At 47.5% G+C, this 18,159-nt stretch overlaps 1 protein-coding gene across 2 annotated transcripts in view; it reads right to left on the bottom strand.

Moving 5' to 3' along the window:
* The window catches only part of LOC124795055 (pleckstrin homology domain-containing family A member 3-like), a 29,333-nt gene that overhangs the window by 9,968 nt on the left and 1,206 nt on the right, over window positions 1-18,159 (bottom strand). For both annotated transcript variants that reach the window (XM_047258864.1, XM_047258855.1), the window contains one exon: window positions 15,591-15,715. In XM_047258864.1, the coding sequence (XP_047114820.1) occupies window positions 15,591-15,715 (125 nt within the window). The remainder of the gene's footprint in view (window positions 1-15,590; window positions 15,716-18,159) is intronic.

Raw genomic sequence — 18,159 nt, 5'->3', positions numbered from 1 at the left:
GCACCCTGTCCGCTCCCCAAGACCTGTGGCTGAGGCACTTGAGGATGTTCAGTGCCTTCAGGGTTCTGGCTTTCAAGTCGCGTAGGTGTGGCAGCCATGACAACCTGGAGTCAAAAATTAGGCCCAGAAACCGCACTGTGTCTCTAAAATGTAGGACAGTATCCCCCATATGCAAAGCAGGCAAAGTAAAAAGACGACGAGAACGATTAAAATGAACACAAACACACTTATCGGCAGAAAACTGAAAACCCGTCTTTGCAGCCCACTCCGATAACCGCCGCACTGTTAGCTGCAACTGACAGCTCACGGTTGCAACACTGGAGGAGGAACAGAAAACAGCAAAGTCGTCCACAAATAAGGAGCACTGTACTGGACTCCTCACTGTAGACGTTATGGTGTTGATGGCTATGGCAAAGAGGGTAATGCTTAAAACACTGCCCTGGGGGACACCGTTCTCTTGCTCAAAGCGATCAGACAGTCAGGTCCCAAAAAAACGCTGAGACAGTAAAGACCGAATGAAAATGGGGAGGCGGCCACGAAAGCCCCACTGATGCAGTTGTGCAAGAATACAGTGTCTCCAAGCAGTATCATATGCCTTACTGATATCAAAGAAGATACCGGTACAGTGATGCTGACGGAGGAAAGCCTGCTGAATAGCCGCCTCTAGGAGGGTCAGGTTGTCGACCGTGGACCGAAATTTTCGGAATCCAAACTGAGAGCGGCTAAGGAGTTGCCTGGTTTCTAACAGCCAGACCAGACGTTGGTTAACCATCCGTTCCAGGGTCTTTCCGACACAGCTCGTCAAGGCGATACCACGATAACTACTGGGACATGTGCGGTCCTTTCTTGGTTTGAGGAGACGGATGAGGATTGCCTCCCTCCATGAGGTGGGGAACACTCCTGTCTGTCATATGAGATTAAAACATTCAAGGAGGATTTCCTTTGACGCCGCTGGCAGATGACAAAGCATGGAGTACCGGATGTGGTCGTGACCTGGTGCAGTATCAGAAGTCTCAGTAACAGCCGATTCAAGTTCCCACAGGGGAAAAGGGGAGTTGTAGGCCTCAGAACTGTTCGACCGAAAGTCCAAGTTTAATCTCTCGACAGTCGCACGGTAGCGACGAAACGCTGGATCCTGATTTGCAGTGGCAGTACTTTGTGCAAAATGCTCTGCCAGCATCTGAGCAATGGCTCTGGGTGTCGTTTGGAGGCATCCCTGGTTCAGGACTGCAGCTATTGGTAAACGACTGCGTTGACCGGAAATCCTCCGGATGGCTTCCCATACTTTTGTGGAACAAGTGGAACGGTTGATGGAGTCCAGGAACTCCTGCCATGACCTTTTCTTGCTCTCCTTAATGACACGGCGTGCCCTGGCTCTCGCGATTCGAAAGGCGGTAAGATTGACTGCTTTTGGGCGGCATTTAAATCGTCGAAGAGCCGCACGCCTGTCCCAGATGGCTGAATGGCACTCTTCTGTCCACCAAGGCACAAGGCGCCGCTTAAGAGGGCCAGAAGACTGTGGCATGGACAGGACAGCAGCATGATGGATCACAAGTGTGATGTGATCCACCCATTCCTGTACGCTGTTGTGGCATTCAAACACAGCCAACTGACTGAACAGTGGCCAGTTAGCCCTACCAATCGTCCAAGATGGCGGCCTCTGCTCCAGCAATACACCATCCATGAGATGAATGCGGATGGGGAAGTGATCGCTGGAATGAAGGTCGTCAATGACCTCCCAGTGAACAGAGTCGGTGAGGGTTGGAGAGCAGAAAGATAGGTCAATGGCTGAGAATGACCCAGTAGCAGCAGAGAAATGAGTCGGAGTACCAGTGTTGAGGATGCACAACACTTGAGACGTTAGGAGGCTCTCCAAAACTCGACCTCGAGCGCAAAGAGAAATGGAGCCCCACAGGACATGATGGGCATTGAAGTCGCCCAGGAGGAGAAATGGACGGGGGAGTTGTGCGATAAGATCTGTGAGAGCCTCTAAGTTCACTGCATCCAGAGGAGGTAAATAAAGGGAGCAAATGGTAAGTCGCTGACGTGAATGAATTTCAACTGCAACTGCTTGCAGATCAGTATCCAGGGGGAGAGCAGAGGGGTGGTGGTCGTCATTATTGACAAACACGGCAACTCCGCCTTTGGCCCTTTCTCCAGTCAGGTCATCTTTGCGATATAACGTATAGCCCTTTAGTACAGGAGCATCAGATGGTTTGAAATGCGTTTCCTGTAAACACAAGCACAGGGGGCGTTGCTGTGCTAGGAGGTTCAGTTCCTCCACATGTGCCCGGAATCCATTCATATTCCACTGTATAATGGGAGCCATCTATCAGAGTGCGAGTACCTTCATTCTCACTTTCTGTTGGGGAGGAGAGCCCACAACAGGTGGAGGCTCAGTTTTGGGGCGAGAAGATTGCCTCAGTCTGACATCAACCTCCATCGCCTCTGAAGAGGAGTCGAGAGAGACGTCAGAGAGAATAAGATCGACATCAGCAGACTGTATAACCTCAGTCTCCTTCAGCAGGCGAGTCTTTACCTTTGGCTTTGGCTTAGGTTTTTTGGTCTGAGGTGGCACTGGAGCCAAAACCTCAGAAGCAGTAGGAAGTTGGTTGGTTGGTTGTTTGAGGTGTAAGGGACCAAACAGCAAGGTCATCAGTCCCTTGTTTCAAATATACTCCATTCTGCTAACGGGACATCTCAGAAAAGTCAGAATAATAAAACGGAAAAAGGGAAAAACGTAAAAGGGCAGTCACGTTGTCATTGGTAAAAAACAAATGAGGGAAGTTGGCAAGAGAAACGAACCCAACACTATGCTGAAGTAGCATAGGCAAGACCACCTGTGACTTAAAAGGTACAACTGCTATAATGCACAAAGTACGTATGGGAATAGAAAGACTAACCAAGCCTTTAAAAAAAGGGGGGGTAAAAACAGAGTAAAAGGGGAAGAAAAAATAAATTCCGGTCAGGGAGGTGAATCGGGAATCTCTGAACACTGCCTACAGTGGGAGACACCTAAACACTCACCGCCCTGCCCCAACACCAGAGAGAGATTAAAAACCGGAGGAAACCGAGAACCAGAGAGACCATCCGGGAATCGTCAGCCAACATCAAAGGTTAAGTGTGGGGGTGTCTGTACTTAACACGCAGAGCCAAAAGAAGGGGGCATTCAACCAAAATGTGGGCCACTGACTGGAAGGCTCCACAACCACATAGCGGGGGTGGTTCATCACGCAAAAGAAAACCATGGGTCAGCCTGGTATGGCCAATGCGGCGACGACACAGTGTGGTCGAGTCCTTTCGGGAGAGGCGAAAGGAAGAACGCCATGGGCCTGGTGTCACCTTAATTGCACGAAGTTTATTAGACAGTGGAGTAGCCTCCCAAGAATTGGCCCATGACTATGCGAAGTGGGATTTGATGTGAAGCCGTAAATCCGCTGCAGGAGGGGTTACAGAAAACGGGGGGTAAGTAACTGCTCCCCCAGCCAAACGATCAGCGAGCTCATTACCCGGGATACCCACATGGCCAGGGACCCAAAGGAAGTCAATGGAACAAGCAGCACGGTGAATATCAGCAAGATGGTCATGGATGGCAGAGACCAAGGGATGGCGCGAAAAACACCAGTCAATAGTAAGAAGGCCACTCATCGAGTCCGTACATAACAAAACGCGGTTGTGTTGGGATTGTTTAATAAAGGTAATGGCCCGGGAAATTGCCATCAATTCTGCAGTAAACACCCCACATGTAGGTGGCAGCAGATGATTTTCCGTTCCAACAGAGGACGTGAAGGCATACCCAACATGATCAGCAGATTTAGAGCCATCAGTGTAAAAAACAACAGCATCCCGAAACTCCCATAAAATTTGGCGGAAAAAGGAACGGAACACCACCGGGGGGGATGGAATCTTTCGGACCGCGGCGGAGATCCATCCGAATTCGAGGCCGAGGAACTAACCAAGGAGGGGTGGAGGGGAGGGAGCGAGGAAGACAGGACAAAGAAGGAAGCTGAAAATCACGGCAAAGAGACGCAAGGTGCAGCCCAACCGGTAAACCCGCCCGAGGGTGGGAGTCGGGTGGACGACGTCCATGGTCTGGGAACAGGATAGAATAGGAAGGATAAGTGGGAGAAGAACGGATAGTGAGGGCATAAGACACCAGAAGCTGGAACCGCCAAACAGAAAGGGGGGGGATCCCAGCTTCAAACAGGAGACTATCAACAGGGCTAGTAGGGAAGGCACCGGTGGCCAAACAGGTACCACGATGGTGGACTGGATCCAGCACGTGCAGTGTGGAAGGAGCAGCTGAACCATAAACTTGACAACCATAGTCCAAACGAGACAGAACTAGAGCACGATAAAGACGGAGGAGGAGGGAACGGTCCGCACCCCAAGAGGAGTGGGCAAGGAAGCGAAGGACATTTAGTTTACGGAAACATCCTACCTTCAGGAGTCTGATATGGGGCAGCCAAGTGAGATTGTTGTCGAAAAGAAGACCCAGGAAACGAAACTGTGGAACCACAGGCAATCGTTGTGCAGTGAGATAGAGCTCTGGATCAGGGTGGACCGTAGTACGGCGACAGAAGTGGACCACCCGCGATTTTAAAGGAGAGAATTGAAACCCGTGTGAGTGGGTCCATGCAGAGGCACGCCGTATAGCCACCTGGAGCTGCCGTTCTGCAGATGCCATCGAGGAGGAACTAACCCAAATGCAGAAATCATCCACATACAGGGCAGGAGCGACCAAGGGACCGACAGAGGCCACAAGTCCATCGATAGCAATGAGGAAAAGAAGGACACTCAAGACAGAACCCTGTGGGATGCCCGTCTCCTGGGTCCGTGGAGAACTAAAAGCAGTACCAACTCGAACTCTGAATGACCGATGGATCAGGAACTGGCGGATAAAAATCGGGAGTGGGCCCCGAAGACCCCACTGATTAAGGGTTAGTAAGATGTGATGGCGCCAGGCCGTGTCATAGGCCATGCGAAGGTCAAAAAACACTGCAACCAAATGGCGGCGCTGGGAAAAAGCCTGCCGAACTGCGGATTCCAAGCGAAGTAAATGATCGATTGGAGATCGTCCCTCGCGAAAGCCACACTGGTAAGGGGACAATAGATCCCGAGATTCGAGGACCCAAGTGAGCCGACGGGCTACCATCCGTTCAAGTAACTTACAAACAACATTGGTCAAACTAATTGGCCGATAGCTGTCAACAGATAGGGGGTTCTTACCAGGCTTAAGGACAGGAACCACAATGCTATCCCTCCACTGAGAAGGGAAGTCACCCTGGAGCCAGATACGGTTAAACACCCGAAGAAGATGTTGCCGTTGTGGAGCACGGAGATGTTGAAGCAGTTGGTTATGAATGGAATCTGGGCCAGGGGCCGTATCATGAGAAGAAGATAGAGCAGAAAGAAATTCCCATCCAGTAAAAGGTTCGTTGTAAGATTCTGGCTCACAAGTGGTGAAACATAAGGTGAGAGCTTCAGCCTGCTGTTTTTGATGAAGGAAAGCAGCTGGATAGGAGGCTGACGCTGATGCCACTGCAAAATGGGTCGCAAGATGTTCTGCGAGAACTAATGGGTCCGTACAAATGCCATCTGGGAGGTGAAGGCCTGGGAGGGTGGACTGCCGATGGCAACCTTGAAGAGAGCGAAGTGTAGCCCATACCCGTGACAGAGGGACAGTGGAACCAAGGGAAGAAATGAATCGTTCCCAACATATCCGCTTGCTCTGTTTGATTAAATAACGGGCTTTAGCGCGAAGGCGTTTAAAGGTAGTAAGGCTGGCTATGGATGGGTGCCTCTTGAAATGTTGCAAAGCTCGACGGCGATCACGGATGGCAATGGCAATGGCCGTACTCCACCATGGGACTTGCCGGTGACGAAATGGTCCAGATGAGCGCGGGACAGCAAGGTTAGCAGCGCGAACAATCGCGTCAGACACGTTATGTAGGACGTCATCAATACAACCCGACAAAGAGGGAGAAAACTCGACCTGTGCAGTGTATAGAGGCCAATCGGCGCAGTGGAAAGACCAACGAGGTAACCTGTCCATCGGGGAGCGGGAAGGGAGCGTGATAACCAACGGGAAATGGTCATTATCACAAAGGTCGTCGTGTGGCGACCAGTGTAATGAAGGGAGGAGAGAGGGAGAAGAAAGAGAAAGATCAATGGCAGAAAAGGTACCATGACCGGCACTGAAATGAGTAGGGGAGCCATCATTAAGAAGGCACAGGTCGTGGTCTGCAATAAATTGGTCTATAAGAAGACCTTGTCGAGATGGAAAAGCACTGCCCCACAAAGGATGATGAGCATTAAAATCCCCAAGGAGGAGGAAGGGAGGAGGAAGTTGCTGAAGAAGGGTGGTTAAGGCAGCAGGTGTAAGAGTCCTGTCAGGAGGGAGATAAAGATTGCAAACTGTGACTGCAGAGTCTAAGTGGACCCTAACAGCAACCGCTTCCAATGTAGTTTGGAGAGGAATCCACGTGCTAGCAATGTCTGTATGGACCAACGTACAAATGCCACCAGAAGCCCGCAAGGGTCCGACCCGATTTCGACAGAAAACACGGAACCCACGGAGGGTCGGTGAGTGAGCATCAGTAAAATGAGATTCCTGGAGAACCACACAAGCTGCATAGTAGGACGAAAGAAGGGATTTCAATTCCGGAAGGTGACGATAGTAGCCATTACAATTCCATTGGAGAACCACAGAATGATGGTTTAAATGAGGGCTGAACACGCTAAATCCAGTCATACCGCCGGGTCCCCACCCGTCACCGACAAGGAGGGGGCGACATCCATGAACGACAGGTCAGAATCCGGTTGTGAAGTCGGGGAAGGGACCTCCGGTGACACCAGAGGCTCTTTGTCCCGGGACTTATGTTTCTTCTTCTTTTCAGGCTGAGATCGAGGAGGGCTGTGTGGCATAAAGGAGCCAGCTGCAGCAAGATCAGGAACAGAAAGAGACCGGGTGACCTGGGGGCCGACAGCCCGCGGCTCTCGCGGTCGCCGTGCGGCAGCAGACCTTTGACCTGGAAGGTGCCGGGAAGGGGCATCCCGGGAGAGGCGCCCTTGACCGGCAGACGCCGAAGGAGTGAGACACTTCTCCGACTGGGGAGGGGGAGCAGCGCCCAGAGGAGAAGGTGTGGGAGCCGCAGGGGAGGGAGGAAGGAGAGGGGTCCGGGATGGGGGTAAGGAAGGGGGAGGAAGGGGTGAAGATGTAACCAAGGCGTAACTAGATGTCACGGACACAGGGTGCAGTCGTGCATATTTCTTACGGGCCTCTGTGTAGCTTAAACGATCGAGGGACTTATACTCCTGTATCTTTTTTTCTTTCTTATATACTGGGCAATCTGGTGAACGTGGAGAATGACTACCATGACAATTTACACATACAGGAGGGGGAACACAGGGACTCCCCTCATGGAGTAGACGTCCACAGTCACCACAGAGAGGGCCCTGAGAACAGCGAGAAGACATGTGGCCAAAACGCAAGCACTTAAAACACCGCATAGGAGGTGGGATGTACGGCTTCACATCACAGTGATAGACCATAATCTTAACTTTCTCAGGAAGGGTATCCCCTTCAAAGGTCAGGATAAAGGCACCAGTATCAATACGATTATCTTTAGGACCCTTCTGAACACGCCGAACAAAGTGAACACCCCGCCGTCCGAGATTGTCCCGAAGTTCCTCATCAGTTTGAAGGATGAGGTCCCTGTGAAAAATCACACCTTGTACCATATTTAGAGACTGGTGAGGGGTAATGGACACAGGAATTGTGCCAAGATGGGTACAGGCACGAAGGGCCGCAGATTGGGCAGCTGAAGCGGTTTTTATCAGCAACGAACCCGACCGCATCTTGCTCAGGGAGTCCACTTCGCCGAACTTGTCTTCAATGTGTTCCACAAAGAATAAAGGTTTGACACTGGTGAAAGTATCTCCATCAGTCCTGGTGCAAACTAGATAACGGGGGAAAGGTTTTGCCCCTAGACGACGGGCCTGACCCTCTTCCCAGGGGGTAGCCATGGAAGGGAAGGCCGAAGGGGCAAGAGAAGCAGCACTTGAGGAATCAGTACCACGCAGAGAGACGGCCGCAGAAGAACGGCCAGAGTTTTGGACCTGTATGCGTTTCATCTGTATAGCGTCCGCCCTGATACCACCCACTCCGATCAGGGGCTCTCCTCACGGGCGCCACCCAGCCACAGCAAGGGCCGTCTGGCACGGCGGCCATTGCCGGGAGTTCCGATGCTCCAGGATGACGAGCAACCACTCCAAGGCATGCATGAGGAGGTCACAGCTCAGGTATCAGAAGTGTGATCCCTGTGTGTTCAGGGGGCTCAACCAAAAGGGTACATAGCGACCCCACCACACGGGCTGGCTACCGTGCTGGCTATGCACCCTAGCATCAAACAACGACATGAAAGAAAAGGTGGAATGTACTAGGAGGGCGCACGCCGGAGACACTAGGTAAGGTGCTCTTCCCCAAATGGCTCACACTACGGAGGAGAAATTTTGTAATGGAGGTCAAACCCCAGAGGGGGACCAAGGAATGCCAAAAGGAGGAGACGATTACGCAACAAAGCTGGAGTGTAAAACCAACAGAACCATGAGGATAGTGGGGGCCAACATAAGCAAGGACACCAATAGAGGGAGAGGAGAGGGCGAGGGAAAAGGAGCATGGAGGGGAAAGGAGGGGAAGGGAAAGGAAATGCAGCCCGGGAGAGAAAGAAGGCTGCAATGACTCGGGGCCCCGTGCTCGCCACGCACGTATCCACAAAAGAGTTGTGGACCCCCTGGGGGGAGCAGTAGGAGGTGTAGCAGCGCTGGGCAGTACACAAGACTGGACCCGGGAAGGAGCAGGAAGGTCCAAGATGTCAGCTACCATGGCCTGGTCAGAAGGCCGGGGAGGAGCAGCAACCTTCACAGGAACTGCAGCAGCACACGTGCATTGACAAATGCAGGTGCTAGTGCTGACAGTAGCAACCTCCGTTTGTGTAGCGGCATCAGTTTTCAAGACTGGCTGTTTCGAAACGGATGAAAAGGAGGCAGCGAACGTGGGCGGCTGCATGGACTTTTAGATTTTCTTTGCCTCACCATATGGGATGCGTTTTGTGGTTTTAAGTTCCTGGATCTTCCGTTCCTCAAGGAAAACTCTGCATTCCCTACTCCACACAGGGTGATCCCCAGAGCAGTTGACACACTTGGGAGTAGAGGAGCAACCAACTCCCTCATGGGCGGCTTTACCACAATTCCCACAAGTGGCTTCCCCTCTACAGCCGAGAGTAGTGTGTCCAAAGTGTTGGCATTTAAAACACCGCATGGGGTTGGGGTAATAAGGCTGCACACTGAGATGTAGGAAACCTGCCTTCACATGCTCTGGCAATTTGGTAGTGTTAAATGTAAGGATAAATGAGTCAGTCTTTATGAGAGTACCATCCACCCGTTTCATAACGTGTTGCATGTCGATAATTCCTTCCCGGGACCATTCAGCCTTCAATTAGTCTTGGGGAATGTCAACGAGATCTCTGCAAGTCACAACACCCTTGCTGTAGTTCAAGGTGTTGTGAAATTCAGTCTCTATCGCAAACTCCCCAAGAAATTGTGCTTTCTGAAGGTTCTGGACTTGCTGGAAACTAGAGGTTTCAACCAACAAGGTTCCATTTCGCAAGCGCTTGACAGATTTTAAGGTGCCAGCAATGCCTTCTAAGCCTTTCTGTATATCAAATGGTGAAACTTTATCAAAACTCCCCTCCTTTGTTTTAATTATGAGAAACACATTCTGCGAAGCAGTTTGCATTCTGTTACTAGTAACTGAATCCGGAGGACTGGCTACATGTGCCCTCTTGTTGAATTGGGTGTTAGAACCCACCAGCGGTCCACCCTTTCCGCTGGCAGGAGAAGAATAAAAGTTCGAGGGTTCCATCTCGGTCCCACGAGCAGTTAGGGAACTAGAAGTCCACCTAGACAGAGCCCCGCGTGCCTAGGTAAGCCTTATACAACTGAGGTGCGGCAGGTTCCCCAGAGGTTGCCCGCTAACAACTGTTCCACCTCAACAGCCATGCATCTCATCAGCATGCAGCACACCTTGAGATTGAGGGGTTGTTTATAGAGGTTTATTCCATCCTCGTAATCGAGGCGGTCAAGCCAAGATCCCATTCCTGAGACACACAACGTTCCACTGCCACACCGCACGGTGGTCGCTGAAGTATGCTCAGAGCTTAACGGTGACAAGGGACTGGCGGCGCTTACCAGTCCCCAGCTCAGGAACCCTGGGGTCGCCAAGCCCGTACCCAGCAAATGAATGCTGAGCCCCTGGGGGCACCACACTGTGAGTGACAGCACCAATGCATGATGGGAGTGGCAACTGGGTGGGGATAAGGAGGAGGCTGGGGCAGGGAGGGGAAGGAGTAGTAGGGTAGAGGTAGCGGACATTGACGTGCTGCAGGTTAGAGAAGGGAAGGGCAGGGGAGAGGTAGGGAGGGGGCATTTCGGAAAAGGAGAGAAGTAAAAAGAGTTGATACGATTGTGTAATGAGGGCTGTGTAGTGCTGAAATGGGAACAGGGAAGGGGCTGGATGGATGAGACCAGTGACTAACGAAGGTTGAGGCCAGGAGGGTTATGGGAACGTAGGATGTATTGCAGGGAAAGTTCCCACATGCACAATTCAGAAAAGTTGGTGTTGGTGGGAAGGATCCTTATGGCACGGGTTGTGAAGCAGGCATTGAAATGAAGGAGGTCATGTTTGGCAGCATGCTCAGCAACAAGGTGGTCCACTTGTTTCTTGGTCACAGTTTGTCAGTTGCCATTCATGCGGACATACAACTTGTGGGTTCTCACATCCACACAGAATGCAGCGCAGTGGTTGCAGGTTAGCTTTTAGATCACGTGACTGGTTTCACAGGTAGTCCTGCCGCTGATGGGATAGGTGATGTTTGTGACCAGACTGGAATAGGTGGTGGTGGTGGTGGTGGTGGGAGGATGCATGGGACAGGTCTTGTATCTATGTCTATTACAGGGATATGAGCCATGAGGTAAAGGGTTGGGAGCAGGGGATGTGTAGGTTCGGTGGATGGTAGAATGCCACTGTGGGAGGGGTGGGAAGGATAGTGGGCAGGACATTTCTCATTTCAGAGCATGACGAGAGGTTGTCGAAACCCTGACAGAAAATGTAATTCAGCTGTTCCTGTCCTGGGTGGTACTGAGTTATGAGGGGAACGCTCCGCTGTGGCCGGACGGTGGGACTTTGGGAGATGGTGGGAGACTAGAAAGATAAGGTACTTCACTGTCCACCACCCTTACCCTACTATCTGTCCCCCTCCCTGCCCCTGCCTCCCCCTCACCCCCACCCAGTCATCATGCACTGGTGCTGCTGCTCACAGTATGGTTTCAGCTGCCTGAGACTGCAGTCGTGTGTGTGAGTTTTGGGAACGCAAGGGATTGGTTCAAATAGTGGAATATCAACAACATCAGGAAAAGGATAGATGACAGACTCCTCCTCAGCATAAAGATCACAACTTTACACATTTAGCTCTTGGCTAAAGCCTTCTTCAGAAAAGACACACACACACACACACACACACACACACACACACACACACACACACACACACACACACACAAAAACCAGCCTATGCATACAAGATGAGAGTAGTGGAGTGCGTGCTACCAAGTGCTATCTCATTGGCTACAGTGCTGTTCTGGTGCACATACTTTCTGATATACAGGACTCTGACATGACTTGGACTGGACTTTGCTTGAAAATACAAACTTTTTTAAGTTAGCTTGTACCGTACCGTTTCTGACAAGGGAACCTCCCCGTCGCACCCCCCTTAGATTTAGTTATAAGTTGGCACAGGGACAGGCCTTGAAAAACTGAACACAGAGCAATCGAGAAAACAGGAAGAAGTTGTGTGGAACTATGAAAAAAATAAGCAAAATATACAAACTGAGTAGTCTATGCGCAAGGTAAGCAACATCAAGGAAAGTGTGAGCTTACGAGCACCGTGGTCCCGTGGTTAGCGTGAGAAGCTGCGGAACGAGAGGTCCTTGGTTCAAGTCTTCTCTCTAGTGAAAAGTTTAATTTTTTATCTTCAGACAATTATCAAAGTTCAGGCACTCACACATAATCAACTTCGCTCTCCAAAATTCCAGGCCATGTTCAGATTTGCTTGGACATATGCAGGATTTGACGGTCTACACACAGAAACATTTGAAAACGTAAAAAAACATGATTTGACAGAGCACAGGGAAAACTGTGCGACTGTGAAACTGTTGCATTCATTTGTTGCAGTTTATCTGACAAACTCTTATGTTTTCATCACATTTTTGAGAGTGATTATCACATCCACAAGAAAACCTAAATCGGGCAAGGTAGAAGAATCTTTTTACCCATTCACCAAGTGTGCCAGTTAGGTGGGTCGACAACATATCCCTGTCATGTGACGCACATGCCGTCATCAGTGTCGTATAGAATATATCAGACGCATTTTCCTGTGGAGGAATCGGTTGACCTATGACCTTGCGATCAAATGTTTTCGGTTCCTATTGGAGAGGCACGTCCTTTCGTCTACTAATCACACGGTTTTGCGGTGCGGTCGCAAAACACAGACACTAAACTTATTACAGTGAACAGAGACGTCAATGAATGAACGGACAGATCGTAACTTTGCGAAAATAAAGAAAGTAAAATTTTCAGTCGAGAGAAGACTCAAACCAAGGGCTTCTCGTTCTGCAGCTGCTCACTCTAACCACGAGACCACGGCGCTCCTCAGCTCACATTGTCCTTGATATTGCCTATCTTGCACATGGACTACTCAGTTTGTATATTTTGCTTATTTTTTCATAGTTTCACACAACTTCTTCCTGTTTTCTCGACTGATCTGTGTTCAGTTTTTCAAGGCCTATCCACTGTGTCAATTTATAGCTAAATCTGAGGGGGGTATGATGGGGAGGTTCCCTTGTGAGGAGCGCTGCATGTGATTATAGAGAATGGCATTTCAGTAAGTAATGCAACCCATTTTTTTTCTCTGCTAATTTAGGTTGAAAAAATGCAGAATTTTTTGACACATATTGTGGAATATTCCCGCTTCAGGACCCTTTAGTTTCGTGAAGTTCCTATATGTACCCTTCAAAATGGTGTTTGTAATGCAGATGCATTCTAAACAGAGAGCTGTCACTTAGTTTCTTTTGAAGGACAACCCAAGCATTGAGATTTTGGTAGGCACTTGCAGAACATCTAAGGAGACCTGCAGTAAACGAAACCATGATGTGTCATTGGGTGAGGCATCCGTCATCATAGCAACAAGATCACGCAAACCTCTGATATCCTGTGTGCAATCTCAACAGATCACAGTCAAACACCTCATTGCACAACTGATCATCTCTGTTGGTAGTGCTGACACTAGTCCACCAGCTGGGGTACACAGAAGTGTGTGCCTGCTGGGTTCCTAGCTGATTCATAAAAGACTGAAAAATAACAAAGGATCACCTGTATGTTTTACGAGTCTGACAATTTTTTTGTCTAACATCATTACAGGTGATGACAAATGAGTTCATCACTTCAAACTGGAAACAAAACAGCATCTATAGAGTGGCGCCACACTACCTCTCCTCCGAAGTAGTAGTTCAATGCTACATCCTCAGCTGGTAAACGCGTGGTGGTGATCTTCTGGGACTCTTAAGGCATTATTCTGTTTGATGTTCTCCTTCATGGTGCAATGATCAACTCTGAAGTGTATTGTGCTACCTCAGAAATTTGAAGAAATGACCTCAGCACATTTGCCACAACAAAATACAAATGAACACCTCCTTCCCCATGACAAGAGTCTGGACACCTGAGAGCAGTTTACAAAACTTCACTGGACTGTTTTCTCCCATCCAACCAACAGCTCAGGTCTCACACATTCCGACTTCCAAATGTTTGGTCCAATGAAGGATACACTTTTCAAGAAGCAGTATGTGGACGATGATGATGATGATGAGGAGGAGGTTATTGATGCAGCAAGACATGGTACCAATGGGCATACAGACCCTCTCAGCAAGGTGGTGTAATGCTGTCGCATTGAATGGAGATTACGTTGAAAAATTGGGCTTTGTAGCCAAAAGAATGGAGAATAATATGGTGTACTGGAATCTTGAATAAAAACCAACCTGCTTTCATAAAAAAGTGTTACATTATATATTGAACACCCCTCGTATATATTGTTGCAAATTACCTCCACTGTTAGTGTGTATAGATCTCTTTCTTCAAAAGACACACATTTCATTTAGTATTTCCTCAGCTATGTTGGGTTTATTTCTATCCACAATTCTGTTAAAGTGTACTTTTTTATTCTGCGATTCAGACTGTCCCCACGAACGGAGTAGTTTAAAATGCTTTTAATACTACATCCCTTCCTCAGCACTTAAGGGATGAGACCTGACAGTTCATAAAATTTCAGATTCCACATCCCGCTGGTGCCAGTATCAGGAAGGATGGTGGGCAGGTCTCCAGCCAAACCGAGGTCTGCCTCAATATCAGTACATAAGATGGACATATGCCAAAATACGCTGAACGAAAAGTGTTACATCACAAACTTGACAGGGTGGTGAATCCTCCCGCTGGAGGACGAAGCTGTGTGTTAAAGATTATGTTCTATGTGCTGTCTCATTAGCAGGAAGTTCTTTCCATTGGTGAGGTTGGCAAGAAGTCCACCATGACTGAGTGGTCAATTTGAGTGACTGGAGTTTGTTTTCTCCCATCTCCAACCACTCAGTTTACCACTGACATGACGATTCATTTGTCAGATAATAAATGACAGTGTGCAAGAGGCTGCCAGATCAATGTAGAAACACCAACCCCACATGCTTCCTTGGCTGCTTTGTTGGCTATGTCCTTTTCCTGAATCCAACATGTTCAGGTACCAGCAAAAGTTCACCTCTGTGCCCCAGTGGTGGAGCCTCTAAAGAGTCATGGATGAGCTGGATCAACGGATCTACCAAATACATTTGGTGGACCACTTATAGTGCACTGAGCAAGTCAGAACAGATGAGAAACCTTGTATTGTGATGCCTGTGAATCTATTCCAGTGCTGTAACAATGCCATATAACTCCACATCATAATTTATAAATTGTTCTGGAAGGCGCACTTTGAAAGCCCCTATCAAGGAAAATAGCTGAATCACCAAGGGCGTCCCCTTGCTGAAACCATCCACATGAACAATAAAGAAATTTTGATAGCCAATGCACTTAAAATTGAAGAAAATAATGTACTTAAAATTGAAGAAAACAGGGTGGTAAGTACATAATCTGGGGTATACGTTTTCATGCACAGACAAGAACACAGCAAGTGCTATAACCCGGTTTCTCAGAAATTTTGTTCAGTGGACATGGAGTCAAACCAACAGAAACTGTAGCTACTATTCAGTTATCATTCATGAAGTTTGCAGGTAGTGTGCTGTACTGATGGGTGTTTAAATTATTGTCCAAGTAATGGTTGAGGCACATGTTAAAACTGACTACTTATTACCATATGGTTGCAAATTTTACCCTCATTAGAAGAGATGTTTCTTTTGAACAAACTACTGCAGTCAAAATATCTAGTACTTACTTCCACCTCTGGTCCACCCTCTTTCATGGCTGCTGTTTTAACCATATGGACTTGCTGCATCAACAGGTCACAGTACAATCTTAACTCAGACTTCTTTGTCTTAAGGGTATCAGGGTTAGAATCAGCTGAAATTTTAAAACTGTATAAAGCCAGTGGAATGAACAAAAAGGCCTTAACTATTAATGACCAAGCTATGGAACAAGAAAGTATACATAATTTAATCAACCCGCAGTGCTAATGAAATGAAAATATATAGTTCTACTGAAAAAATTTTCTTATAACATGCCATATGGTCTTCAGGCATTGATTGTTTATATGCTTTCGTAATTTTTTGCAAATTTAAGTAGTCAGAAATATCGACCAGAGTTGATCAAAAAAGATTCCTTGAATGGTGACAAGTTACCACACTCCACTGTTTATAGTGAAGCTACACAGTAAACGTATGAGTACTAAGAGAGTTTCATATAAAAACAGGAATGTCTCAAAACTGGGCCACTACAGAGCACAATAAGTGAAAGATAAATTTGTAAAGCAAACAAACAAGTCAGAGGCTATACGGCAATACTTCTAATTAAAATTCAGTAACAAGTGCACAAAATAACATCTGTAATAATTAAATATCATCAGAAACAACAATGACAAATCAAACAATTACAAAAAAGTTATGCTTCACCCACACAATGTGCTGCCGAAATACTAATTATTGAAAAGGCAGTCAAATTACTTTTGTCATTAAATACTTTAATATTACTTGCTAACTGCAAATTTTAATGTCTTGGATATTTAGCGGTAAAGTTTGAAGTACTAATGTTCATATGCTATTTTATAATTCAATGGTAACGAGTTGAACAGTGAAACATCCAAGTTCGGGGTGTCTGAACATACTGATGCAAATGTGGAATAAGTGCAACAGGCTTGTATGTGACAGTAGAAAGTTGTTACAAACTTTAATATGACCTGAACATATATGCTTGAAACTACAACTGTGCTAATGAAATTGTCAAATGAATGATAACTGCAGTGTGTTCCAAATGATCTTCACTTTTTGTTTATCAGCTTAGTTACTGACAAAAATGGCCACTACTCAAGAGAAGGCATGGGTTGTAGAATGGTTGACAGAGACCAAATTTGACATCCAGTTCTAGCAGCACTTCTGGATACATTAAAGAAGCACCCCACCTTCAAGTCTGCCCATCTGACAGTGGTACATGAGATTCAATGAATCAGGAAGTATCATGAACAGCACAAGTTCTGGGTGTCAGCATGACATGCAAATGCAGAATGGGTGCAACAGGCTTTTATCCAGAGCCCAACCAATTCAATCCATCAAGAGTATTTACTGTTGCAGCTACTTCCAACCACAGTGCACTGGGTGCTACACAAGAGACTGAAGCTTTATACTACGAGCAGCAGCTACTGAATGTGCTTCAACCTGATGACAGGCCAAAGTGCAGATCATTTGCAAAGGAGTTTCTGAGTTACATCAACAATGACCCGGACTATACAAAATGATGATTTCACAGATGAAGCTTAGTTTCTTCTTTCTGGGAAAGTAAACCAAAACAATGTGAGGAGCTGATGCCCTGTGAACCCCAGTTTTAGCATGGAAACTGTGAGTGACAGTCCAAAGGTAAATGTGTCGAATGGTCTGCTACACGACTGAGGTTAGATGGTTTTTCTCTACAGAGGTGTCGACAACTTTTGAGTGTTTATCTGGACCTGTTGGAATAATCTGCATTTTCACAGTTTGAAGAACTGCAATTTGACATGCTACAACAGCATGGTACCCCTTCTCATTGGACATCTAACTGTATCAAAACTTTGGACATCATTTTCAGGTCGCTGGATTGGCAGAGGAGGAACCATTTCCTGGCCTTGAAGGACTGCAGTCATAACCCCACTAGATTTTTTGTTTGTTTGAGTGTTTGTGAAGAACACTTTCTACCATATCTCAGCGCAGGAACTGCAAGCTCACATCAGAGGAGCAATTGCTTGAGAACTTGCTTGGCCAGACATGGGAGGAACTCTAATACCCTGGATATCTTGTCTCCTACACATTGTGCACACTCTGAGATCTGTTAAACAGCTACTAAAACTTTAGGTGCATGTGTGTGTTCATGTGTGAACATTATGCTGCAAACTATACCTTTCTCCAGCCCCATTTCTGAGACATCCCTTGTCAACGTTGTAGGGATCATTTATGAACACCTGATACAATAAGGCTACAATTGTCAGACTGTAAATTAGAATATGGTTGATAGAAGGAAATGGCCCACAACACAAACATCTTCAAACATGACTGTCTAACACAAGTGTGTTTCAGCAAATACTATAACACACCATCTACAAACAAGACCCAACTCAAAAATATTGGTTCACACAACTCAACACACCTATAACACATGTCAAACCAAATGGATGGAATAAGATGCTTCCCTTGATCCCAAATGATATAGCATCTAACAGCTTAATACATAGAAAATTAAATTCATTTAGGTGAAGGTAGGACAAGTGGTTGGCTGTAGTCTTGTTGAAGACACTAGTCTGGCATTTGCCTGGTGATCTTGCA

This window comes from Schistocerca piceifrons, chromosome 1, assembly GCF_021461385.2.
Source record: "Schistocerca piceifrons isolate TAMUIC-IGC-003096 chromosome 1, iqSchPice1.1, whole genome shotgun sequence".
Taxonomy (NCBI): Eukaryota; Metazoa; Arthropoda; class Insecta; order Orthoptera; family Acrididae; genus Schistocerca; species Schistocerca piceifrons.
Note: the sequence above shows the minus strand (reverse complement) of the source record. Positions and strands in the feature narration are given on the sequence as shown.